The sequence below is a fragment of the Camelus ferus genome, chromosome 2, assembly GCF_009834535.1.
Source record: "Camelus ferus isolate YT-003-E chromosome 2, BCGSAC_Cfer_1.0, whole genome shotgun sequence".
Classification (NCBI taxonomy): domain Eukaryota; kingdom Metazoa; phylum Chordata; class Mammalia; order Artiodactyla; family Camelidae; genus Camelus; species Camelus ferus.
In genome coordinates this window covers 54205568-54232108 of record NC_045697.1, presented here as the reverse complement: position 1 = coordinate 54232108, position 26541 = coordinate 54205568, and the positions used below count along the sequence as shown (strand labels likewise).

Sequence of the window (26541 nt, the reverse complement as noted above, 5' to 3'; positions counted from 1 at the left end):
GAATGAGCCAGTGAGGGGGGCTTGAGTTCAGCGGTGGCTCTCCTCTGCAGGCCAAGGCCTGCCACAGGAGCAATAGCTACAGAGCTAGGTTCTTAGCAGCACTGGGAGGAAACCAACTCTTTACATTTGAATCCACCAGTGCTGGAGGTCTGGAGTGAGGGTGAGGAAAAGAATTTCTGAAAGCAGCTGATTCACTGCCACCTTGTCTAAAAGCTCCTCTTCTTCATAAGCACTGACCCTGATACTTCCAAAACTGGTAGTCTGGATTGCTGAGTTTAGTTTCTGGTATGAAAAACAGGTGAACTTTGTCCAGAGCAATATAAGACAAGGCAGGGTGGTGGGGGACACAGAGTAAAACTTAAAAATAATTTCTTTCAGCTATTCATTTATCCCACTTTGGGCATCAGCCACCTGCCCTGCCTCCGTATTCCAGCTCTGGATCGCCCAGTCTCTCACCTGGGTTTTTGATTTCCTAGCCCAGGGTACACATTTACCTCTTTAGTCCACAGTTACCTGATTTGGCTGATTTGTATGCTATGCTATTTTACCATCTTGGCAGAAACAAAATCCCAAATATTCTGTGTGTGCGTATGTGTGTAAAATGGTGTCTTTTTGGGGAAAAAAAAGTGGGTAAACCTTTTATAAATGAATAGATACATTTGTTTATGTTTATATAAGCAGAACAATGTGAAAAGATACACAAAACTTTAAACTTGAATTGCTTTAGGGAAAAATTGGGGCAGGATTGACAGATTTTTCTTTGTCTTACTCTATGCTTGGAAAACAGATCACGTAATTTATAGCTTGAAATGAAATTATAATAAAATATCTTTTAAAAATAACATAGACCAGGAGATGGCAGCATAGTAACATATTTGGTCTAAGTTCTTAGTTAACATATTGCACAATCCAATTGACAAATTTCTTTCTCTAGATACAGATTTATATAGATACCTCTATGTAGAGATCTCTGTATCTCTATAGAAAGATCTGTCTACATCTATATTTGTCTGTCTGTCTGTCTGTCTATCTGATTTATCTATCATTCATCCATCTATCTAGACGTGAATTATTTGCTTGTATCAACTCAGCCTTCATACTGCCTTTCTCCAACCAGGTTCAGTTTCCAAGTGATCTTACTTTGACTAGGATTGTTTAAATGTGAATTTGATCATGATGGATGGTCTTTAAACTTTTTCAACGCATCAGCATTATATAAAGGGGGAGAAGAAAGATATTCCCAAACTCATGTAAGGAAATTGTGGGTACAAAATTTTTCACAATGACTCTTTTCCTCTGAGTGTTGATCCCATGACAGTGGTTCTCCATGAGGGGTGATTTTGCCCCTGAGAGAACGTTTGGTAATGTCTGAATACATTTTTGTTTGTTACAACTTGATAGGGTTACTATCGGCATCTAGTGTATAGAGAGAAGGAGAGCTGCTAAACATTCTACAGTGCAGAGGATGCTGCCGCCCCTCTAACTCCCTGTCAACTAGGAATTATCTTGGCATTACTGACACAGTGTCAAGGTTGAGAAGCTCTGCCATACAGTGATGATTCAAAGAGAATGAGTTTAAGTTTATTTTTATAAATATATTTTAATGTATACAATAATATATGAGGTAAGAGACTCTTGATATAAAACTCAAGTCTTAACATAACAGTTATTTAATTAACTAAATTATTCATAAAAGGAAGGGGGAAGCAAATAAAGGTTTAGATGCACAGGGAAATTTTGAGTTTTGTTTAACACTAGTCCATAGTAATGTACAGTGCCACAAAATATGCATTAAATGTGTATGAAATTGACTATTTTATATAATAAACCATTCCAAAGATGTTTTCTTTTTTAAATATTCTCTATAAATATAATTCTTCAAAGAATGCCTATCATTTTAACAGTGAATTTAAATATTATACTAATAAAGTCTTCCTCCAGATCTTTTATCAGATTGTCTATGAATTTCTAATTTTATATTGGCTTCTCATGTAAGTTATTTATGAATATATTATTTATATTGGCTTCTCATTCAGTATGTCCCTTAATTGTTCTGGTGTTGATTGAAAATAAAACTGCTTAGCAAATAAACTACATTAGCAAATAATTTAACAGAAGTGAAAAGTAAATTTATACCAGGATTGGAACCTCTCCCATTTTTACACACGTCTGGTCTACAGTCCTCTGCTCTATGATCTGAGCTACTGAAGGGTGCACCTCTCCTGTTCTTAGAGATGAAAAGCAACTTCTTTCATTGAGTTCTTGCCTCTTCTCATTTCCCATCTGGCAAAAAGTCCAAGGAACTGCTTTTATTTTCTGAATACCAAAAGACATTCTTACATAGTTTAGAACAAAATCCGGCGCTAGGCAGTATTTCCAGTTCTCCTTCTATCTGATCCAAGGATTTATTTCTTGTTCCAAAGTCAACATTAGTGTAGTTGTTTAAAGGGTTTAAAATCTTCACTATTGGGTATAAATGTAAATGTCAATTTTTTTTCAAGTTTCAGAAAGAGGTTAAATGCTCATCCAAGGGCAAAGGGGAAAGGACTTAACAGTAGTGCCACCTCTTATGTCCTGGTTCCGTGTCTAGTGCCCCTCCATCATTTATGTTAGCATTGGCCAAGACGAATTATCTTGCTTTGTCTGGTACAGTGGACCTACAGATTCTTAATGAGCATTATTTGACAAGGAAGATAAATACTGTGGAGTTAGGGAAGGGCAAGGTGCTGTGTCAGGAGAAAAATAAAGAGTATTTAGCCAGCTAGTACTTATCTGATTAAACTGCTGGATTATTCTAAAACAGGAAGTGTGTAGTGGGGACAGAAAGGTGAGGCAGGAGGTAATCAGATACCCTTAGCAATGGCAGATCTTTGTGGCATTAACAGTATCTTGTTTGCTCATGGTCAGCAAAACACTTCAGGTGACGTGAAAGAAAGCCTGCTTTCTTCACATTTGAGGGAAGAGCTGTCAGATCATGGTTATTTGCATCTGAAACCTGATGACAATACACATCACAGTACATACTAAACACAATTTGCTAGAGACTACACATGACGTTTGCACTTTGGTTGCAGAGGTGATTGCTGCATTAGATGTTAGTTTTAGATTTAATCCAGTCCCGATAACGAGTCACTTTGGTATAAACTCCAGGCTTGTTTTCTTTTCCACAGTCCATTCCCCAGCTTACTATTCCAATAAGATACCAGATGTTTCTATCATTTGCTATAACCAGAGGTCCCCCAGAATCACCCTGGAGGAAAGAAGAAGAAAAAATATCAATGTCATACAAAAAGGAATGTCAGAAACATGAGTTAATCAGAATCTGGTTGTCTAATAAATTGATATTTTGAAGTATGAAAACCTAACTATTTTTACTTACCATTAGTATTAATATGATAATTAAATCTATTAACGCTCTGTTATCTTATTATCTCTGCTTATCTTTATTAATGTTTTTACTTGGAAAGTAGTGTGAATAAAGCTAAGTTTTCAGTTTTATCCTTGTGTAGTTTCCTCTCAATAGAGGTCACAAACTGAACCTAAGTCCAGGCATCCAATTCTTACATAAGTGGTAACCTCAAGGCTCACCTAAACGTCACCTCCTCCATGAAGCCTCTCCTAACTCTGTTAGGTAGGAATAGTCTCTTGCTTTGAATTTGAATCTCAACTTGTTCCACTCACGTTAGTTGATAGGAAGGTGTCTGGGAGGCTGTATCACTGCTGCAGTAGGTTTGAGAGGAGGAAGATATGCAAAGGGCAATCCAAACAAATGAGCACCATTTATTACAGAAAGGATTTTGCTGCCAAGTGAACTGATTTGAGTGTGTGAATCATGAGGACTTCCCCATATATTTAACCCAAAATTTAGACAAATGACTTCTAATTTTATCTTTTAGCAATGAGCCTATTCATTTAAAAGAGGTATTATGTGGAAGCCCCTTACGAACTTTTTTTTTTAAATAAGAGAAATGATCCTGTTTGAGGTAGTTATGGGGGTCCCACGGTCTTGTGTCTTTACTACTGCAGATCACATCCCATGGTGCCTTACAATTAGAGGAATTAGATACCTAACTATTGGATATGACTATGGCTTGAATCAGTGATTTTGTGTCTTTCTGACTTGGTTTCTGTCATCTGCTTGCAGTCTTTTTCTCTAATCAGAGCTCTAGTTTGCAGCTGGTGATTATTTTTTACATATGTTTCTGGACAAAACAGTGATAAACAAGGACTATTATGGTTCTTCCATTCCCTCTATTTTATACTCTCTTCTCCACAATTTAATTTCATAGAGTCACTTGAAGTGTCATTGGTCTGTGTTCAGGAAGGCCATCTCTGTTAACAGATTCACTTTGCAAATTTAAGTCTATTCTTACCTCACAGGCATCTAGTTTTCCTCTCAAGAATCCAGCACATATCATGCCTGATGACACAGCACCACCATATACACTAACGCGGTTACATACATCATTACTTATGATCTCTACTTCAGCTTCTCTCAGAGTGTTGGGAAAGGGACCTAGAGAAGAAAAAAATAAATAGGTGAACAATTTCCACATTGTTGCTTATGATAATTAATTGTTGTTTCTTGAGAAGGATGGACCAGTGATAAAACATGTATTTGAGGTTATACGGCTGTAGGCTTGCTTACAGTCTTCAGATGTAAGTTTTATTTATTTATGTAAGTTATTATTCATTTAGGATGTCTTCCATGTGCTATGTACCATGCTTGGCACATTTACTCACTGTCTTATTTAATCCTAGCAACAGCCACCAAAGATAGATATGAGTATTCTCTTTTTCAAATGAGGAAAACAAAGCTCACCTGGTTATGAGTCTTAGCCATAGTCACATAGCTAAATGGGAGAAAATGTTAGATTTAAAGCCGGGGCATTTGGCACCACCTGGGGTAATCTGTGACAGTTTACCTTATCTGGAAATCTGCCTCACCACAAAGGACACAGCTCTATAGGCATAGCTCAGAGATACTGCAGGTTTGGTTCCAGACAATCACAATAAAGCGAATATCGCAACAAAGTAAGTCACACAAACTTTTTGGTTTCCCAGCACATATAGAAAGTTATGTTTATACTACACTGTAGTCTGTTAAGTATACAATAGCATCATGTCTAAAAAAACAATATATGTACCTTAATTTAAAAAGTACTTTATTACTAAAAAATGCTAACTACCATCTGATAAAGACTCAGGTAAAAGGTATACCCTGAGCAAGTACATAAATAAGACTAAAGTGTCATAATAAGCATCTAGAACAAGAATCAGAAATTCAAGAGTAAATTAAATTGTATATAATAAGTCCAACCAAGAAACATAAGAACTGGAAACTTACATTAGGATCTAAAGGTCTGTCTTTGCAATTCATTGTGTATTAGTAAGTGTCATAAAATGCCATACTTGTCAACTTTATAAATTCTCAGGCTCAAAAACTGTTCCATAGATACATGCATCAGAAGGGCCCCATTAATATTTGGCATCAGGAGCGCCATTCAGATTGCTTGTTTAAGGCTGTTTCTGTTTAGCTATATGACACATTACAGAAGCTTATCATTATTACTGCTCGTAAATCAGATACTTTAAGTATCATGCAGCCACAGCAGAATTTCTACATATTCAGCAACAGAAAGAAAAAATCATGTGAAAAAATGCTTCAATTATTTTTGGAAAGAAAGTTATGACTATGTAGTTTCCAAAATACCCCATAAAGAAGACAATTAACATAGATACTATGTAATAGTAATAGCAGCCTTCATAGTTCACCATATCTGGATTTCTTTCTTGTTTTTGCCATGTACGTCATGGGACATCTTGACTTCATCTCTTATTTTCTATATTTTGATTTTGTATCCTATTTTACATCTCCATTCCAGTGGGGGATAGGCTTTCTTTTTTTTTGCTTGGGAGTTTCTGCTGAGATACTCACCATTTGCTTTCAGTGCTCCCCATCCAGTAACAAACACTTTACTCCCAGGCAAGGCTTCAAAAGTAGCATCTGGGAGACAGACTCTGTGCACGTCGTCGGAAAATGTGACGGGGATGGAGAGCTTCACCACAGCGATGTCATCGTCATGCTTATGGGCAGCATAGTTTTCGTGAATGATAATTGACTGCACTTCTCTTCTCATTAGTGGAGGGCTTAGAGTTGTTCCAAAACTAGCCATCCAGAGTTTGGGGTTTTTGTAACTGATTACAGATTAAAAGATTATGGTTGGATTAGATCATTTCTGATCTAAAGTTGCCCAGGACTCTGGATGAGCATGGGACATAAGGGTGGGAGAAGGGCAAATTGTTTAAGGTGGTTGTTGATTGGGATCCTTCCACCTTCTATTTGATGCCTCTCCCTTAGGACTGCTTTGCTTTCATTTAGCTGATAACATATTCCCCCATACTAAGATAGCTTAAACTACTCTCCTTCCTTGATGAGAAGTTGGTATTTTTTTAAGGAAACAATGTATTATTGCCATTTTTGGTTGTAAAAGTAATTCCGATTAGTTGAGAAAAATATAAATAAAAAAAAAACTAGACATGTGTAAACCCACCTGTGCACTCATAGCCATGCACAGTTATATAAATGTATGTATATCTATGGAGAGAGAAAGAAGGGAGGAAAGAAGGAAGGGAGGGAAGAAAAGAGAAAGGGAGAGAGAGAGCGAATTGGAGCCAAACTTTATATATTGTTTTTGCATCCTTTCTTTTTTAGATAAAATTTTATCCAGAATATTTCCCCATCTCATATGAATTTCTCTAGGGCTACTGTATCTCTTTATTATCTCCAAGTGTCTCATATGTTAAATCTTCAGAAGGCATACAAATAATAAAAGCACAGCACCAAAGATAACTCAAGTGGGATAATCAGATATTAGTTTGTAAGTTGGGATACTATTAACTGAGTTTTTTTTTTTAATCCACAAGATATCTCAGGAAAACTGGTGAATGCCTTTAACTTTTGGCAATGTTGACTTGTTTTTAAAGTTGAGGTTGCTGGAGATTATATATGCAGTTGGAACTGAAGGTACTCTTTAAGTTTTTTCCTTTTTTTACTATTCTTCAGTAATTGTTGCTTCTTATAAGTCTGCTGGACAATTATGAATACCATTTTAGGGCCTAAGATGATCAGTGAAAGAGGGATAAGAATTATAGGAAGTGAAGGTGAGAAAAAGAGATGAAACTGGTGATCTGGTTGGTACAGAATGAGGTCTTACATGTCAAAGCAATGAGCAGCAGTCAGGAGCCACTCCTCACTGATCAAAGATGCTCCACAGAAATGGACACCATCCACCTGAAGGCTGGCTTGCCATGGCCAATCAGCTCTCTTTGCAACATTACCATTAGCAATTCTTTCCATGGACGGGAACTCCCTCCCTAAACCGCAACCTGTCGAAGGGAATTAGATGGTTATTTCCGGAGTTATAATTGTGTGTGGGTACTTTTGGCACATAGTTAAAGATGGTAACCTTAAAATAATCAAAATTATATGACAGAAATGATTATTCACATTGAAAAAGGGATTATCTTAAAAAAATTTAAACACCTTCCTTGATATACGTACCGCAATTTAACTTAAAATTTGTTTCATACTTTGCTGGGTCCGGTTCTTGTAGGTAGTTTACTGTAGTGATACCTGACAATTTTTAGTGTGAAATGTACACTACTTACAGTAGAAAAATGCCATTTGTACTCTTTTAAAATACTTGTCTAGTATTACAGTCATTACACCACTACAGCATAAATGTCAAAGTTCACATATTAAAGTTAGAGAGTGTCATTAAATTCTAAGCAGTATTTTCTGCTTTAACAAAATGAACCAAATAAAAATAAGTAAATAAGATAAAAGGGAATTCATAAAAAAAAAAGTCAGCGAAACTTTTATGAGGAGAGCAGCAAGTACATTCACATAGACATTCCCAATTATTAGCAACAGTTTTTTCCCCATGATAGAGTTAAATTATGTATCCATTCAGAAACATTATATACTTTTGGGGAATAGTAAACATGGAAATATTTTTAAAGTATTTGAATTTTATGCATCTTGATAATATTCTTGAACTTACAGCTATTCAGGATATGCTCTGCATGTACTTTATTTATATCTGGAAAAAAAAAAGATGATTGCTCAGCAATGGAACAAGTATAATTTAAAATACTCCACCTATATAACATGAATATTTCTGGTTGGGAGGAACTGAATTAATCAAGAAATTCTTAATTTAAATAAAATCCTACAGGAGGGAGCATATAGGTCAGTGGTAGAGTGTATGCTTGGCGTGCACAAGGTCCTGGGTTCCATGCCCAGTACCTCCATTAAAATCAATCAATCAATCAATCAATCAATCAACCTAATTACTTCCTCCCTCTGAAAAAATTATAAAATAAATAAATAAATAAATAAATAAATAAATAAATAAATAAATAAAATCCTACAAAAAGGAGAGGCCTAGATATAAATTAAACTCTTCTTCTGACAATATATGGACCCTGGGAAAATCTTGGTTCATAATTATAAAATCATTGCCATGGGGAAGGATATTGCTTGCCAGGAAGGATGACTGTATCTAATTCATTAATGCCATACCAATTTATTAAAATATGAGTTAAATAGTAGAGAGTCTAGGTAGGAATGCTATCAGTAAGGCTAACATGAAAAACAGTGATAACATCAAATGTTGGCAAAGATACAGAGAAACTGGTTCACTCATATATTGCTGATGGGAATGCAAAGTTGCATAGCCATTCTGGAAAGTAGCTTGTTTGTTCCCTTCAAATCCAAAAATGATTATCAACCCAGCAGTTATACTCTACAACATTTATCCTAGAGAAATGGAGACATTTTCATGAAGGACCTTGTACATGAATGCTTATAGCAGCTTCACTGGGCTTCATTTCAATCTCAAAACTTGAAACTCCCCAAATGCTCTTCAGTGGATAGGTGGTTAAACTGTAGAATGCTATGGAACACTACTTGGCAGTAACAAAGAAAAAATTATTAATACATACAACATGGATGAACCTCAAAAAATTACGCTAAGCTAAAAAGGTCAATCTCAAAAAGATACAAAATACATAATTCTATTTATGTGAAATTCATAAAATAATACAATTACGGAAAATGGATTGGTGGTTGGCAGAAGCTAAGTATGGGTAGAGGAGATGGGTATGACTTTAAAGAGGTAACATCAGGGAGTTTTGATATTGTACAGTTGTATATACTGATTGTAGTGGTCACACAAGGCTACATGTGTGATAAAATTGCATAGAGCTGTACACACAAAGACACATATAAATGAACTCATATGTAACTGTGAAGTCTTAATAAGCTCTGTGGATTATAGCTATCTCAGTTTCTTAGTTTTGATATTGTACTGTATTATGGAAGGCTGGGGAAGGGTACAAGTGCATGAGATTTCTCTGTAAATTTCTTTTTAACCTCCTATGAGTCTATAATTATTTGAAAATAATATTTTAAAAATCAAGCATACTGGTAGAAAGTTTGAGTTATCTTTTTATTCTATAGAAAATGTTAAAAAAAAGATTGATATTTTAAGAGGTGATCAGAGTATACAGCCAAAAAGAAAATGTAAGGGGAAAATAGTAAGATATTATAGAGATATATGAGGTAATTAATGAATTAAAAAATCTTTTTTCTGGATTGTATGATATTTAGAGTATTAGTCAGCTTTTTAAAATTTGTGATTTGTTGTGATTTCTTTCCTGTTCTCACTTTCCTGCCTAAAATAAAATTTAGTTGAATAGTGTGTGGGATATTTGATCTGGCTAAAGAAGATAGCACAGTATTTGATTGAAAACAAACCACAAAATGGGTTAAGTGAAATAGGAAAAACAACATTTCTGGTTAACTTATTCTTATGCTAAATAAAAACTGCTATAAAGTATACTACTAAATTTAAAAGGTAAAAGAGCCACTGGCTGAAAACTTTGAGACTAGAAAAATTATTTTAAAATATTCAAAAGCTTTAGGTTATGCTTGTGTGAATAAAAGTAATATCACATTTATTTGACTTTGATCCCAGATAATTCACATAGAGTTAGAGGCAAAGTTAATACATTTTAAATACATTGTGGAAAAAAACAAGCATAATTGACTCAAATTATTTTTTAAAAAAGACTACCACCTATACCCTCCCTAGAGTGTGAAGGGTAACAGATTATGCCACTCCAAAAGAATGCCTCTTTGGCACAAGAATTATTTTCAGCTGAAAGTAATTGAGAAGAAGCAGATACAAGAAAAGCCTTCTGTGAGTTCCCTAGTTGCCTAAAAACAGGACATAAAATTACCAAGGTGTCCCTCCTTTCCTCTCTACAAGAAAGGAAAAAGGTTAGTCCCTGGGGAAAACTTTAGACCCTGTCAGCCTGGAGAGGGCACCAGAGGAATCTGCATAACACAGCCTTTTTCTCTGCTCCTAGAAGACAAAAACTGCTTTCTTTTGTCCTGCCATTTCTCCACAAATTTCCTGTTCTTTGGTGAAGATGCTAACACTGAATTCTAAGCCACCTCTCTGAGTTACTCATTTTCCCCTAGTTACCTCCCATGTATACGTGTTAGTAAACTTCTGTTTCAGAGATCGTGTCAAGATGGTGGAGTGGAAGGACCTTGATCTCACCTCCTCTCACAAACACAAAAAAACCACAACTGACTGCTGAACAAACATCAGTTAGAAAGACTGGAACCCACTCAAAAAGATCTTCTACAATTGGAGGCATAAAGAGGGAACCACAGCGGGACAGTAGGAGGGGCACACTTGATATATTTGGGTTCTCTACTGCCTGGATGGGCGACCCACAAGCTGGAGAATAATTATATTGCAGAGGTTCTCCCATGGGAGTGGGAGTTCTGAGCCCCACATCAGGCACCCCAGCCTGGGGACCTGACATTAGGATGAGGAACCCCCAGAGCATTTGGCTTTGAAGGCCAGTAGGGCTTAATTGTAGGAGCTCCACAAGACTGGGGGAAACAGAGACTTCACTTGTAAAGAGTGCACATAAAATCTCATGTGGACCAGGGCCAAGGACCAAAGTAATGATTTCGTAGGAGCCTTGGACAGACCTGCCTGCTGGTCTTACAGGGTATCCTGCGGAGGTGAGGGGTGTCTGTGGCTCACCCTCGGGGCATAAAAGCTGGTGTCAAACGTATCAGGGAGTATTCATCTGCATAAGCTCTCCTGGAAGCTGACATCTTGCTTGGGCTATTAGCCCCAAGACCTGGCACCACCCAACAGACTGTAGGAGGTTTATCAATTTTGTTTATTGTTTCGAAGTACCAGCTGTTAGTTTCATTAATCTTTTCCATAATTTTTTTTAGTCTCTATTTTATTTATGTCTGCTCTGATCTTTATGATGTCCTTCTGCTAACTTTGGGTTTTGTTTGTTTTTCTTTCTTTGGTTGCTTAGTTGTAAGGTTAGGTTGTTTATTTGAGAACAAACAAAACTGATAAACTTTTAACCAGATTCATCAAGAAAAAAAGAGAGAGAGCCCAAATCAATAAAATCAGAAACAAAAAAGGAGAAGTTACAACTGATACCACAGAAATGCAAAGGGCCATAAGAGACTATTACAAGCAACTAACGCCAATAAAATGGACAAGCTAGAAGAAGTGAACAATTCTTAGAAAGGTACAATCTCCCTGTTCTTCAGCTTCCCCGTATCAGCATTTTTAAAGATACCCGAGAAAGTCCATAAAATAATACATTATATTAATTTGTTTGTACTTGTACTTTTCAAAACTTTTTAAACATTTTCCTAAAGAATACATTCCACTGTTGTGACTATTTTCATTTTGCAAAACAAGAACTGCTCTAACTGCATTTACTGCTGGGTCACAGGTCTTCTGTGTTCTAAGTCTTGGTTTCTGCAGTCTCTCCTGAAGTGCATTCTGTGCATTTTTTCTTTATACACTGTGTATTTTAATGATTTCTCTTACCCTATGAAACTCAACTTTTGGTTTTTAAATTTTATATGTAATAACCTCTCCCCCTCTTTTTTTTTTTTTTTAAGCGTAGTTTTAAAACCCTATGTAAAAAAAAAAGAATGATTCTGGATTCCTCAGTGTTCTGTGGTATTTATTAATTTTAGAAGACTGCTTTTGTTTCATGCCCACTTTCAAGAGACTGAGTTCATTTAGAGTTAAAAATACTACACTTTATAAATACCAAGTTCCTGCTTCGTGCTAAGTTCTTTGCTAATCTTGGGAATATGATTGTAATTACAGAGATACATTTCCTATTTTCAAGGAATTACAATTTTTTTGCAGAGAGAAGTAAAATTTTAAAAATACACAAATTAATTTCCAAGTACCCTTGGGAAGCACAGAAGTCTCAGGATAAATTATGAATCTGAGGAGACCATTCCCTGGGGATAAGGAATGTCTTAATAGTAACTTACTTAGACAGGCAAGTGAAGACCCAGTGATGGATGGATCACCAGCAGGTGCCTTCATGGACCAACCTGATCAAGTAACACTGAACGACCTAAGTCCCCTAACGTCACAGAGTGGGGGTGGGGGGTGAGGCATAGATCCAAAAATGATGGAGTCTTAAGTTTCTAATCTTTGGCTTAATGGGAGCTGAAAATCAAAATTAGATTTTTTTAAAAACAAAAATTTCATACATACTTACATCTCTTCAACAAAATGTTTCCTTCAGGAATTCTTGTCTTTAGTATCTAAAGCCCGGTGTGTTGGATTCAGAGTCTACTCTGTTCTATCTGCATGACTAGCAAAACTGAATGTTGAACATTACTTACAGAGACTTCTTATCTTCAGGCTATTTCTTCTTCTTTCTGACTTTGCCCAAAACCATGATACAGTTTTCTCATCTTTAAACATAATATAACTGCTCTAGCCCTCTGGAACAATTTGGGAGAAAGAGTACCTAGGGAAGACTTATAACTTGTAATTATCTGTCAGCTTTTAAATCTCATTTCACAACTTACACTGTTCTGGTAAAATATGACAATTTCAAAGTTAATCTAGAAGGTTAACAATAGTCTAAGAATTATAATTAGTTTTGTTTAATCTTAGACCCCAGACATCTATCACCCAGGTAAGTGTCTGTGTTACAAATGAGATGGTGTTTTTATGTTTGAGACAGGTACTTTCAGAGTCTGGCATCTTTGTCTTCCTTATCCCCTCCACGCCCTTGGGCAATCCTATCCTTTGTGTTTAGGAAGGGTTGTGGGAGTGTAAGAAAAAAATACTTCCTTTCACTGGAGCCAAATCATGTTGTGCCTCACATATTGTAATTTCTTTGCCCACACCACTCTTACACTCTGAATTCAGATTGGAGAGAGTATTGCAACAGAAATATGGGTTACTATATATGGGTTACTATGGGTTACTGTATCAGTGGCAAAATGTAGGTTTTTATCACATGAATACTTAATTAATTAAAACAATTTGACCAAGACTTCTTCTTTAAAAAAGTAAGAAATACTACTGTTTGAGTTATCATATAATTCTTATTTTATGATTGTTTCCGTATTAACCAAAGAAAGATAATCTTTGGTGTTGATTCTGTGGGGATTTATTTATTACCAAGTAAGAGACAAAAATGAAAAGTGGTTTCATTTTATGGTGAAATAAAGAAGATTTCTCCGTAGATAAGAAGATTGTTAAAATGATAAACTGTATCAAGGGAAGAAAAATGGTATTTCTTGCCTCTAAGATAAGGTGATGAAGTATCTGTCTTCAAGAAGCTTTCATTTAATCTCAACTTCTGTAGCAAAATGTTATCAGCTTGCCTTTTTACTGTGTCTGCATCATTAGAAACAAACTGAAATTTAAGCAATACATCCGTTTTCAAACCTTCATTACTTGACCTGAAAAAAAAAATTCCAGAATAAATGAGTGAGGGGATAGCCATAGTAATTATTATTTTATAACTTTTCATTTAAATATTAGTTATATCTTCAAGAAAGTGCAACATAAATATTTTATACGTTGTATTGTCATGGATTTTCCCCTTTCTGTATCATGTAGGTGTTAATACCTGAATTATTTCCTGCTTATAAAACTTGGTCATATTTAGGGAGGGGAGAATATCTGAGAATTCTAGAATTTTTTTCTGGATAAATAAATCAAGACCACTTGTTAAATTCATGAATTTTGTATATATGTTTTTCTTGATTAAAAAATGCATACATCTGTTTATTGTTAAAAATGTTTGTAAAACTGAGAGGAATTTTTAGTGATTGTAAGAATTTTTAACTGAAATGCAAAAGTCTTTAAAGAGACAACCAGTAGAATATATTTCATCTCTACGTAAGTTAAGAAACTCTCTCCCTATAGGTATTCCATTCAGGAGGAATAACAATTAAATGTGATAGTATAAAATTATTTTTGCCCTTGGTATTCACAAAGCAAATAATTGAAGAATAACTAAATAATACAAAGTCGCCTTTTCATCATATAATGTAATTAGTTGTGATTACCTAAAGTTGACAACATGAGACTTGATGTAATGATGATTTAAACTGGATCTTTGAAATATTTTATCTATCTGAGAAAAGGAAAAAAAAAAACAACAGTAAAGGACTCTGTTAAATATGAATGTCACACATTTCAATATATCATAAAAATGCTTGTATAAAACTTGCAGTGATTCAAACAGCATTTACTTCTAAGTTTGTTTATAGCTATCCCCAAAAAGCTCATTGAGGCATAATCCTGTTGTCATAAAGGCCATCCCTGTAATTGAATGTTGAATAGCTTGTCACATGGTCAGAGATGGTTGATATAAAGAGTTGAATTAAGCTGTATATTTCAAAAGCCAGTGCAGAGACTGAGTTTCTTTGAAAACTTGCTATGAATGGACTTAGCACCCACTGTCATTCAAGCTTAGTTATCAACCTCATGGATATGATTGAAAGATCAGTTTTTTAGGCTTTAGTAAAAGTTTTTAGGCCATGTTTGGATCCTGTGGTAAATGGGGAAAAGATGAATGAATATTTATTATAAATATAGTCATCAAGAAAAATGCATTAAATCATTACTTATAAATAAGACAAGACAATATATGCCATTTGTATACCATTTTAGAATTCCTATATGGGACAATTTCTCTGTAGTATGAATTCCTAGAAGAAATTATTTCTTATTAAAACCACAGCTTATTACAGAGTCTGTGGTTTTACAGACCTATTTACTACCACTGACTCATTGAGCTGGCTTCTTAGAAGAATGACTGATCGTATGCCAAACGTTATGTGAACCTGAGTCTCAATAATTAATTCCACAAATCAGCAGAGAAGAGCTGCCAAACTGTGAAAGTGAGTGAATGTTGAACAGGTGTTTTTGACTCCTCTGATTCGACCGGTGAAATATTCTCTGGTGAAGTGCCTTGTCACATCATATTGGATAGGCTGATGAGCATAAACTTACTGAGAAATCAATACTTATTAAAAAAAGGAATGGTCATGTGTTTTTCTTCTGACTATGAAGGGACATTTGCTTTTTAAGGCAATAGTTTTATATATATATATATGCATATTTATGTGAAAAAACATACATATTTATTGTAAAAAAGTTATATAAAGCAAACAAGAACTTTAAAGAACTCATCTATGAAACAGAAACAGACTCACAGAAATAGTAAACAATCTTATGGTTACTGGGGGAAAAGGAATGGGAAGGGATAAATTTGGGAGTTCAAGATTTGCAAATGCTAGCCACTAAACATAAAAATAGGTAAAAAACAAGTTTCTTCTGTATAGCACAGGGAACTATATTCAATATTGTGTAATAACCTTTACTGAAAAAGAATATGAAAATGAATATATGTATATATATGTATGACTGGGACATTATGCTGTACCCCAGAAATTGACACATTATAACTGACTATACTTCAATTTAAAAAAAAGGCAAGCAATACAACAAAATATGATGAAAAGCCTTCAAATCATTTCAAAATCATGGTATAGGGAATCTTCTATTTACATTTTTGGCATATGTACTTCCAGATTTCCTACATACATTTATATATACTTATATATAATATTTATATTTCATATTCTACATATATTATTATGTTTTCTGCTTGCCTTCCATTCTCTTTCCAATTTTATGTTTTATTGTTGTTTCCCCTTAAAACACAGCTTTTTGAACTATGCATTATCCATGGCAAGTGAGCATATAAAGTCTAGATTATTGAACTCCATAAGAAGTCTCTAAAATTCATTTTAGGTATTGGCTTTAATTGCTTCTTCTGGGAAAATGCTTGCTAAAACTATAACTTACAGTGTAAATCAGGGGTCACCAAATTATAGCCTGTAGGGCAGATCCAGGCAGCCACTTGTTTTTGTATGGCTTATCATCTCACAATTTTTAATAGTTGAAAAAAATCCAAAGAAGAATGATACTTTGTGACATCTAAAAATTTTACAAAATTCAACTCTGTGTCCATCATAAAGTTTTATTAGACCACAGAGATTGTTGCCATGTTGTCTGTGGCTGCTGTTGCATGACACTGACAGATTTAAGTAATTGCAGAGAGACCAGTTGGCCTGCAAAGCTGAAACTATTTACTGTTTAGCGTTAAAGAAACAACTGGCCAACTCCTGATCCAAATTAATCTACTTCCCTTCTTTATGCTGTTTCCACTTATACTCTAGAGGACAGGACCAATACTAATGAAGTGGGCATTCATTTGCTAGTCATCTCCTAGTAAGTATTTTATGGCCCCACCATGTGGCACACACTGTGACAGGCACAAGAATAAGTAGACTTATCCCTTCACAATCCAGATGGACATAGACAGAGAAAATAAAATGATGTAACAAAGTGTTAAGTGCTCCAGGAGAGGTGTATGAAAAGTTCTCAGAAAGTAAAGGAAACAGATGCTAACGTTTATTTAGACATAATTTTTCATACTTTGTATTACTTTAACTTTATTTTTTGGGGGTAATTAGGTTTGTTTGTTTGTTTTTAATGGAGGTATTGGGGACTGAACCCAGGACCTTGTTCATGATAAGCAGGCACTCTACCACTGAACTATACCCTCCCCCCTAATGCTTTTTATTCACAATATTAACTAATCTTCAGAATAACTCAGGAAAGTGGATGAAATTATCCCTATTTTATAGTAAAAATTTTGAGGGGTTAAATAGCTTTCCCAAAGTTGATAAGCTGACAAAGGGTAAAATTGGGATATGACCCTAGATGTTCTGACTTCAAAGCTTTGACTGTCTCTAATTCAGTGTATTGCTTCCTGAAACAAAATATTTTTTATCCTGCTCTGATTTTTTCCCCCTAATCAAAATTTCCTGAAGATGTATTTTTGAAGTCATGCCAATCCCACTCAGTTGCATCCTTCAACTCATTTCATCCGCTTCTGGTATTGGGTTGAAAAATGGCTAAAGAAATATTTCTGAACCTGATAAAAATGATCCTTCATCCTTGGTCCATGCTAGGCTCAGTAGAAGCTGTGTATACAACTAAAAAGCTAGTCTGTGTGTTTTGGTGGGATATTTTCAGGAATGAATGTTCAATATAAGTTGCCTAATAGGAAATGTATCAGGTCTTACACACATTAGGTCATACACACAGTAGGTGCTTAATATATGATATGTGGTAATGTTGTTTGTGCCTGAATGATTGTTATGTTTCTAGATAACTCTAATTTTTTTTTTTGATATTTGAGCTATTTTTCTGTTGGCCTTGTTCAGTCTATGGTGCAGTTATCCTTTGTTAATGTATTTTTCCAATTTTCCTGAGAAAATGTTGACTAGAATTGTCAGTATTAGCAAATAAAAATAGTGAAGTTTTAATTTCAGATAAAAAAGAATTATTTTTTAGTATAAGCATGTTTAAAATATTGCATGAAGAATATTTTCAGGAAATTAAAATTTAACTAGGCATTTATATTTGTCTGGCAACCCTAACATAGGTGCAGTTTGATGGGTTCTCACATTGCCTCTTATTTTATTTTAAACTCCTTTTTCACAATAGTATTGTCAGTGTAGGAATGATGCCAGCAAAGCTCAGGCTTACCTCATTATTGATTTTTTGTTTCAGGTCTGTCCTAATTTTTGAGTGTTCTACTGAAATATCAGGATCATATTCAATACTGGGAATCTGAAAGGAGGCTTGGTAATAGTGAAACTTCTGATCTGGAAGGGAGAACAAAAGTGGATGGTTTCTCTTTAGTATGAGTTGTATAAATATCAGAAGGGATGACATACAAAAAACTCCTATAATTGCTAAACTACTGGGAATTAAATACTTAACAGCTGTGGCCAACACCTCCTTCGAATCCTTTGTGAAGATCACACATTCTCATAGTCACATGGTTGTCAGTTACGGCCTGACACAATTATCACCTGTTAGTGATAATTCATAAATTTAAGTTGTTAATTAAGTAATAATAATAGAATGTATTATATTCCCACAAGTTGACCTCAAAGTTAGAATTGCTACTAAAACAGTATTTTTACTTTTGGTACATTCAGTATTATTAAACCATATAATAACATATGATGTGAATCTATTGCATTGTTCAAGAGATAATATTATGGGACCCAAGTCAAATTTTAAAATGCTAGAAGTAATTTTTATGCATAAAGAATTATCATTTCCCAAATGTAGACAAATTTATGTGAAAATTGAATTATACAAAGTGTGTATACATATGCAAATTATTATTGCAATGAAAATTGCATTTAAAAATATTATAAAGGTTTTCTGTCATATTAAGGTTTTGAAATAAATTGACTAGATCTTCAAATTTTCAAAATAATACAGTGAGATGGAGTCTTACCAAATGCCAAATAATAAACAAGCAGCCCGATGATTATTGCTAGAACCAGCACAGCAACTGTGATAATAAGGGCAATCGTCCATGGTTTCAATGAACAACTTCTTCTGTCCCGTATTGATGGCCTTTTGAGAAAGAGTTGTGTATTAAAAGCAAAACTTAAACACTAGAATTTGTTTCACATAGTTTTGGTATAAGTTTTTTTCCCCCAAATTTTTAGTTAGCCCTTATTGCATTTAGTGACGTTTAAGTATATTTTTCTATAAAAATTAGAACAAAATACTGTCAAAAATCTCATTAAGATTTTACTTTATATTTTGATTTTAAAAGTCAGAATTACACTACAGTTGGGTACTATTTCCTATGTTTCCTGGTCCATTATACTAGATATATTTTTGTGAAATATTTTCTGAAATGTTTTTGTCTTTGTAAATGAACTAATGCCATATATTTGGTTCATGTGCTTCAGATCATAGCCTCAAAGAGTGAGGGCATCTGGGACACTCCTCATTCTAGCTTGAACAGGCAGTGGCTCAGAGTGATTACTAAAACCTCAGAGTTGAATAGTGGAGGAGCTGGAACTAGGACTTGGGCTTTGGGGCTCTTTTCATACTTCTTATATCCATCATCCCGATTTATAGGACATGTAGTCTGTAAGGCGTATGAAGAACATCTAAAATACAGCAGGTTGAAGAATAGGAAATAGAGAACTATATGGAAGAAATAATACACAAACCAAGAAGAGCTCATTCATATAATGAACAAATAAGTAGTGATAGCTCAGGACTCTGGACTCAGGAACTCTGCGACATGAGACCCACTGATGCGATATAACAAGTATCGTTTCATAAGGTTATAAGATTTTAAACTTGTGACTTTTATAGGTAATATTGCACAGGGCAAAGCCATGTTTATTTGAGTAAATAATGAATCAACTTAAAGAAAAATATTAAGACTAGTAGTATCAGTAGTATGCAAACATAGCAAAAAAACATGAAAGTGATATTGTAAATGGTATTTAGGAAAACTTTTTGAAAGCAAGGAGATGTGGCAAAGCTCTGTCTCCATCCTCATGTCAGGGCCCACAGTCTAGAGACCAAGTCTAAACAGTGACAGAGGTGAGACTGACATGGATTGTCTAGGAGGATCTGATCCACGGGAGAGCTGAATGGGATTATGCTTCTGAAAGTTAAAGGTACTGGCTCTTGTTCAGTTAAAAATTAGACATGGAAGAGAAGAAGAAGGAATTGCCTTTTCTGGGATTGGTATCTAGTACTGCCAAAGTGGAAAATAGATCCTTCTTAAAAAATTAAAGATATTAACTGAGGTGTGCCTTTGGGTATCAATGATCTGAAAGGAGTAGGGATGCATCTGTATCTGAGAAAAGAAGCTAAAGGCAGTTTCCCCACTCCAGAACTATCAACCTTAAGTATCTCAGGTAGCACCAATTCTGAGTTCTGCTGTGTTTCTGGAAGGATCTAAAGTTACTCTGGCTTGCTACTCTTTGGTTGGTGGCATGACAAGAGTATCACAATCAGCAAACATCTGAAGTTTCATTAGAAGAGCTGAGATCCTGCTGGGGCATAGACAAGAGCTGGTGAACATATTTATCACCTGTATTAATAGAAGATCATGGGCAGTCATGAACTCATTCAGTTGAAATTTAGGAGTTTCTTCTGTGTGCCACTTTCTGCTCAAGATTCAAAGATGAATAAGATGTAGTCTCCCACCTTCAAGGCGTACAATCTAGAGACATATTAAGTAACTACTGTAATACAAATGATAGATGTCATAATGGAATTATACCCAGTATGCTATGGGGGGATGAGTAGGTACAAATGGTTTTGCCTTAGAGAAGCTGTCCTTCGAACTGGGCCTTGAAGGCTGAAGAGGAGGAATTGTCAGGCAGTGGGAACAGCATATACAAACACAAGGACAAGGACAAGGATTTCTCAAGGACGTTATTTGAGGAAGTAGAGTTTATGAATGAGAATAGAAGTGAATTTAATGCAGAGTAATAGTTAACTCGGTAGATATTTATTGATCATTACTATGTACGAAACACAGAGGAACATAAAGGAGGGTCTTCAATAAGCCTTCCTCTCAAGGAACTTAGAGTCTTTTAAAGGAGGAGCACAGTGTACAAAAATTGCCGCCAGATTTGAAGAAAATTTCTAAGAGAATTTCAGAGGATTAATGATTTCTTTTTGGAGGAAATAATGGCTGAAAAATAATAATTCTTTAAAGCTTGAATATGCTGGACCCATCATCTCACTGTCCTCCACTCTGTATCAGGTACAGAAGAGCATTCTTAAAGAGGGAGCTAGTTTTGCAACAAAATTTTCATCATCAAAAGGATATGGTTTTCTGTTCAGCTATTCCACTTCTAACTCCAGAAACATCACTGTGACTAAATTACCATTTTATGGATAGGCCATAAAAGAGAAATTGTTTGAGTTCATTTCCTTAACCCTGCAGACATGCCCTAAAATATTTATTCCTAGATGTTTTTTAAAAAATGAAAATAACTTTTGCTCCCTGATTTATTTTAGTGCTCACCTAAGTTTAACTTAACCAGTGATTAATTTCAATGACTAATTTCAATGATTGTTCCGTACTGGTGGAGTTTATACCTCATATGTCCTTGGTAAATATTTGTCTATTAATTAGAGTAATGTGGTATAAGGTATTTGCAACACAAAAGCTGTTTTTAGCAGAGAGTTTTGCTAGAGATGAATTGCTTCAAAAACAGCAGGAGGAGAAATAAAGCATTTTTACGGAATCAAAATATAATTATAAATTTTGTACTTAAAAATCTCTAAAGGACAATTCTTCCCTCTTTCCTTCCTGAATTCTCCCTCCCCCTAATCCTTCTGATTGAGAGAATTTAATTTTGGTCAAACTATCCCAACAAGATGAGTATAAACAGGTTCACTGTAGGATAGGAATATCCAGCCTTAGAGAAGCCTATGGCATTCAAATAAAAGAAAAATATAAGTGACCTCACCTTTGAAATGTTCATGCCAAAGTGAAGAAGAGCAGCAACAAAAACTACCTATTCAACAAGTCAGTCAGGAAAACCATTCACAAAGAGTCAAAGTGTTTTTGAAAAATGTCATCCTTTTAATCCCTCCCCTACCTTCATTTAAATTCCAAGTGGCTCATGATCCAGACTCTCTCTTAGGGGATTATTGAACCAAAGTGCAGCAGACTGGAAAGAACTCTTTCTGCTCTTTTCAGTGTCAGCCATTTTCTTTCAATGTTACAATATTTGACCAAGGTACATCTTCAAGTTCTTTCCCCTAACATCTTTTATTTTTCCTGGAGTTTTTTCTAAATGCTTTATTTAATTAAAATATTGTCACTCGATGATTCAAAGATGAGGAATAAGGTAATTTCTTTCTGCCACAGCAATGGCCATATGATTTGAAGGGCTCATGGTCTCCAAAAGAAGTTGCTCAGCATGGTGGTTAAGAGTGTGGGTTCTGCAGCCAGCCCAACTGAGTTCTTATCCCAACTCCCCACTGCAGGACTTTGGGCAATCATTCAACTTCTTTGTGCCTCAGCTTCCTTGTTGGTAAAATGGGGGTAACAATACCAACCTTGTGGAATTTGTTGAAAAGATTAAATGAATCACATGGAAGGACACTTAGAACAGTAAATAAAACATGGTGAGGACTTAGGAATTTTTGTTATTTTACTATCTATATTATCAAAAACAGCTGATAAAGGATAGCAAGGAGTTTTTACATAGATGGAGTGAGCTGGTGGAAAGTGTGTGCTGGATGGTGGACATACTGCACATGAAAGAAAGAGGTGAGAACCGGTGTCCACAACCTGAGAATCTGAGTGGCAACACTGGCACAAACTACACAGAGATAGGGAAGAAGCTTGGGAGCCTAGCAAAGCCCTGCTTATCCCCATGGAGAGTTCCAGCAGATTGAAAAAAAAAAATTCCACGGTTGGAGAAAGGGAGGACACCAGAACCTTCAAGAGTAATCACAGGATTCAGAAGTAGGCATTATGTGGTGAGCACATTTTAGAGCATCCATGGGGAAAGAATTACTGGACAAAAATAATGGGTATGGCAAAACTTAAGTCAAGACAAGATGGGTGAATCATCTAGCTGGGGATTTTAATTCTTTGCTTAAAGAAGACAGCACAACTTGAGAAGAAAGTTGATATGCACATATCAGGAAACGGTGATGTCATTATTCATAATAACAGTGGCTTAGCAATGATGATGATGATCATTTTTTAATTGTACCACCAAATTCGATGAAACTTTCATTAAATCTGTGATGTAGGTAGAAATATTAAAAGTTGTGCAAAAGATTAAATGAAGATCTGTGCTTCCTTTTTATGTTTCGTGTTCTGACAAGCTGTGTGTCTTGTTTCCATAACCCCACATTAGGCAAATAAGAATGACATAATGTTTCATAAATGAAAAGTTGATGGATGTCATAATTAGAATATAATTAAAATAACTTGTTTTAGTTGATAATAGTTCAAAAGGGAATAAAGGTCAAAGAGTGCTACTCTTCAGAGCTCTGCTCATTAATGCAAATTTACATGGTGAAATTCTGTGGAAAAGTTGTTCCTTGAAGGGGATTTTAGAGTACTGAGGTAATTAATACCTGATGAGGATCCAAAAGAATGCATATACCATTGACCTGGGCTGTCGAAAATAACTGACCAGAGCAGTACTTTCCACCCACTTTGGCTAATACTATTTCAGTTTTGTTAGTATATTTTCCTTCTTGCTAATGTTTTCATTTAAGCATCATTTATTTATAATCATGTCTCTTCCCACTGCTATTTAACAACAAATTTTGAGTTCCACAGGGAGGCAGGGCTTCTTTGAACATTAAAACACAAGCTAATGTATTATCTACAAATCAAAAAAAGTTATAATACAAAAAAATATAATTTTCCACATCTTCAGTGATCTTTTCTTTGCTGTCCCATAGTGGTTTTTGTCTCTTTTCTTCCTTCTACTTGTTTCCTCTGCCCGTCTTGTTCTATCACTTTCTTTCCAGTTTAGTCATTTATTTCTTATTCCCCTCTCCTTTTACCTCCTTTTACTTAAAAAAAAACCCAAATATATGTATTAATAAGATTATTCAGATTTTTTTAGATTACCCACTCTCTGAACCTTGAAATCATGAGTATCTCCTTCTCCATAGCTCTTTCACCTAATCAGTCTACCTTAGAATTGTCTCTCCTGTTTGTACCTTCTTTGCATTTCCCTAATACCATTCTACCTCAAGCATTCAATGTATTTTATCTGGACAATAATAGTAGCCATTAATAGATCTCTTTATCTCCTATGATAACTTCCCTTCAAACACATTCTACAATTTTGCAGCCAGAATTTATCTTCCAAATATACAGTTCTGATAATGTGCAAACACTTTCAGATATTTATTATTACATAGACTGTAAACACTTTAGATTGGTATTCATTCACTTGTTCATTCAATAAATATTTATAGAGATCCTATTATATGCTAAAAACTGATTCTGTTGTTGGAAAAACCATGGTGAACAAGACAGACAAGTTTCCTGCTTTCATGGAGCTCACAGACTAGTGGAAGGGAAATGAAAATAAACAAGCTGAAGAGTAAGTTTCAACTCATGAAAGTAAAACACATTAATGAACAGAGTATGACTGGAGGCCGGGGGAAGAGATTGCTTAATTGGGTAACAAGGAGTTGTCCCCTGAGAGATGCTATTTGAGCTGAGAGATGAATAGTGAGGAAACATCTTCCAGAAGAATTGGGGAAAGAGCAACCAGGTGTCACGAGATTCCTAGAGCTGGGACAGGAGTGAATTTGCTGAGTTCATGAAAGAAACGAAGCCAATGTGCTGGATCACAGCAGGTCCAGGGAAAAGTAGAGAAAATTTAGCCAGAGACAAGCAAGGACCAAATCATAGGGTCTGAAGACCACGGCAAGGTGTTACAATTCTAAGGGCTATATGAACCCACTGGACAATTTTAAATGTGGAAAGGATGTGATATAACTTACATTTTTTTATATTCTTATTTTTTTGAAGTGTAGTTGATTAACAGTGTTAGTTTCAAGTGTATAGCAAAGCAATTCACTTATAAATATACATACACACATGTATATTTTTCAGATTCTTTTCCATTACAGCTAATTACAGGAAATTGAATGTAGTTCCCTGTGCCCTACAGTAGGTCCTTGTTGTTTATCTATTTTAATTTACATTTTAAAAGAAAAGTCCTCCATTTGCTGTGTCTAACTTTTGAGTTCTCTTCCCTTCACATGTGCTATTCTGTTCCTTACGTCCAGCCACCCCTGTTTTGCTCACAACATCTCCTCTGCCTAAAATGTCCTCTCTTCCTCTGTATTTTTAACCTCCTTTTCCCCAGCAGCTAGATTTTCCATTTCTGGAAACCTTTCAGTGCTCTGCTCTAATGCCTTTTCCTTCCTTTAAAGGTTAATTCCTTTCACAGTCCCACCCCAGTTAGCAACTCTCTTGAAGTCTCCTATACAGCTTTGTTGCTGTCTATTTTGTTGTATTGTTCACATTCTATTTTCTGTTCTGGCTATTTGTGCCAATGACCTTGTCCTTCTCTCTGCCTCAGCTGCCCACTCTCATACTCAGGCTCTGTATCTAGCCATTACCAAGAGCTTCAATTTCTCCATGATCTAAATTTTAATCATCTAACTCTTCAACTTCCACCACTTATCCTTCGAGCTCACTGTCTTAGTACCCTGACTTCAATCCCACTGGGACTTAAAATCGACTGAGCCTACTATCTTTTCACTGTCTCCCAACACCCTCGTGTTCGCATTGCCCTCTTACGTACCATAAATCCTATGGTCCCTCATTGGACTCATTCCCTGGTGTACACCCTCAGTCCTGCAGTCCTCTCTTACTTTGTCATAATCATGTAGCAAAATTCCAACCCTGGTTAAATACAACTTTCTAACTACTTTGCATTTACATAAATGTGGCTGGGAAAAAATGCTCAACATGCTTATGAGTCTCATTTTAAACACAGGATCACTAACATCTAGTTAGCCCTCAGTGCTTCCTGGCGATCTTACTAATTTAGTTCCTCTCTCTTTCTTCTAGTGTGAGAAACAATTGTTTCATACTTTCTCTTCTCAAATCTCCAATAACTCTTCCTTCATCCTCACCCTCAGCTGATGGCCTTCATCTCATTTTACTGAGAAAGAAATAATCAGAAGAGAGCATCCATAAGCTCCCACTAACCCATCTCCCACCCCAGTTGTGCCTTTTCTATGTCAATTCTATGCCTGTCTTCTCTGCCTTTCTTCCTGTAACAACAGGAATGTTTGACACAGTGTTTGGCCCAAAGTGGGCAATAAATTCTGGTTAATTCATTGAACTGCATTGTTGTGTTTTCTGCAGAGACAATAAAATTTAAGTGAAGGGAGTATAGGATATAGAGCAAAAAGATGGGGTTCTAGGCATATCCTTCTACAATTTGTCAGAATCAGTCTGAGAAAAGGAAATCAAGAATTAAGACAATTACCTAGATAATTAAGAGAAGAGTTTCCCACTTTCTCTTAATTTCCCAGATGGTTTTCTCAGTATCCCACTCACCTGTATAATCTGGTTTTTATGTGATCTATCATACAATAATAAAGTTTTCTCTAGGTTACTGTTATCTCATGGGCAAGAAAGAAGCTGATAAGTTACCTGTTTATTGGATTGCATCTTAATGCATGCATTGTTCACTATTATGGGTCAGGCTTTTAAAAA

At 35.4% G+C, this 26541-nt stretch overlaps 1 protein-coding gene across 2 annotated transcripts in view; it reads right to left on the bottom strand.

Moving 5' to 3' along the window:
• Positions 1 to 2391: 2391 nt before the first annotated feature.
• LOC102508283 (transmembrane protease serine 11G) overlaps positions 2392 to 26541 on the bottom strand; it is a 35118-nt gene continuing 10968 nt past the window's right edge. Inside the window, exons 2-10 of one of the 2 annotated variants that reach the window (XM_014559612.2) lie at positions 18784 to 18905; positions 18018 to 18136; positions 14459 to 14526; positions 13686 to 13846; positions 8067 to 8105; positions 7218 to 7389; positions 5939 to 6198; positions 4374 to 4516; positions 2392 to 3250 (exon numbers count right to left, since the gene is read on the bottom strand). In XM_014559612.2, coding sequence (XP_014415098.1) covers positions 3089 to 3250; positions 4374 to 4516; positions 5939 to 6198; positions 7218 to 7389; positions 8067 to 8105; positions 13686 to 13846; positions 14459 to 14526; positions 18018 to 18136; positions 18784 to 18905 — 1246 coding nt within the window. In that variant the 3' untranslated portion in view covers positions 2392 to 3088. Of the gene's footprint in view, positions 3251 to 4373; positions 4517 to 5938; positions 6199 to 7217; positions 7390 to 8066; positions 8106 to 13685; positions 13847 to 14458; positions 14527 to 18017; positions 18137 to 18254; positions 18340 to 18783; positions 18906 to 26541 lie in introns of those variants that run through there. The other variant, XM_032459092.1, reaches the window with a different exon arrangement.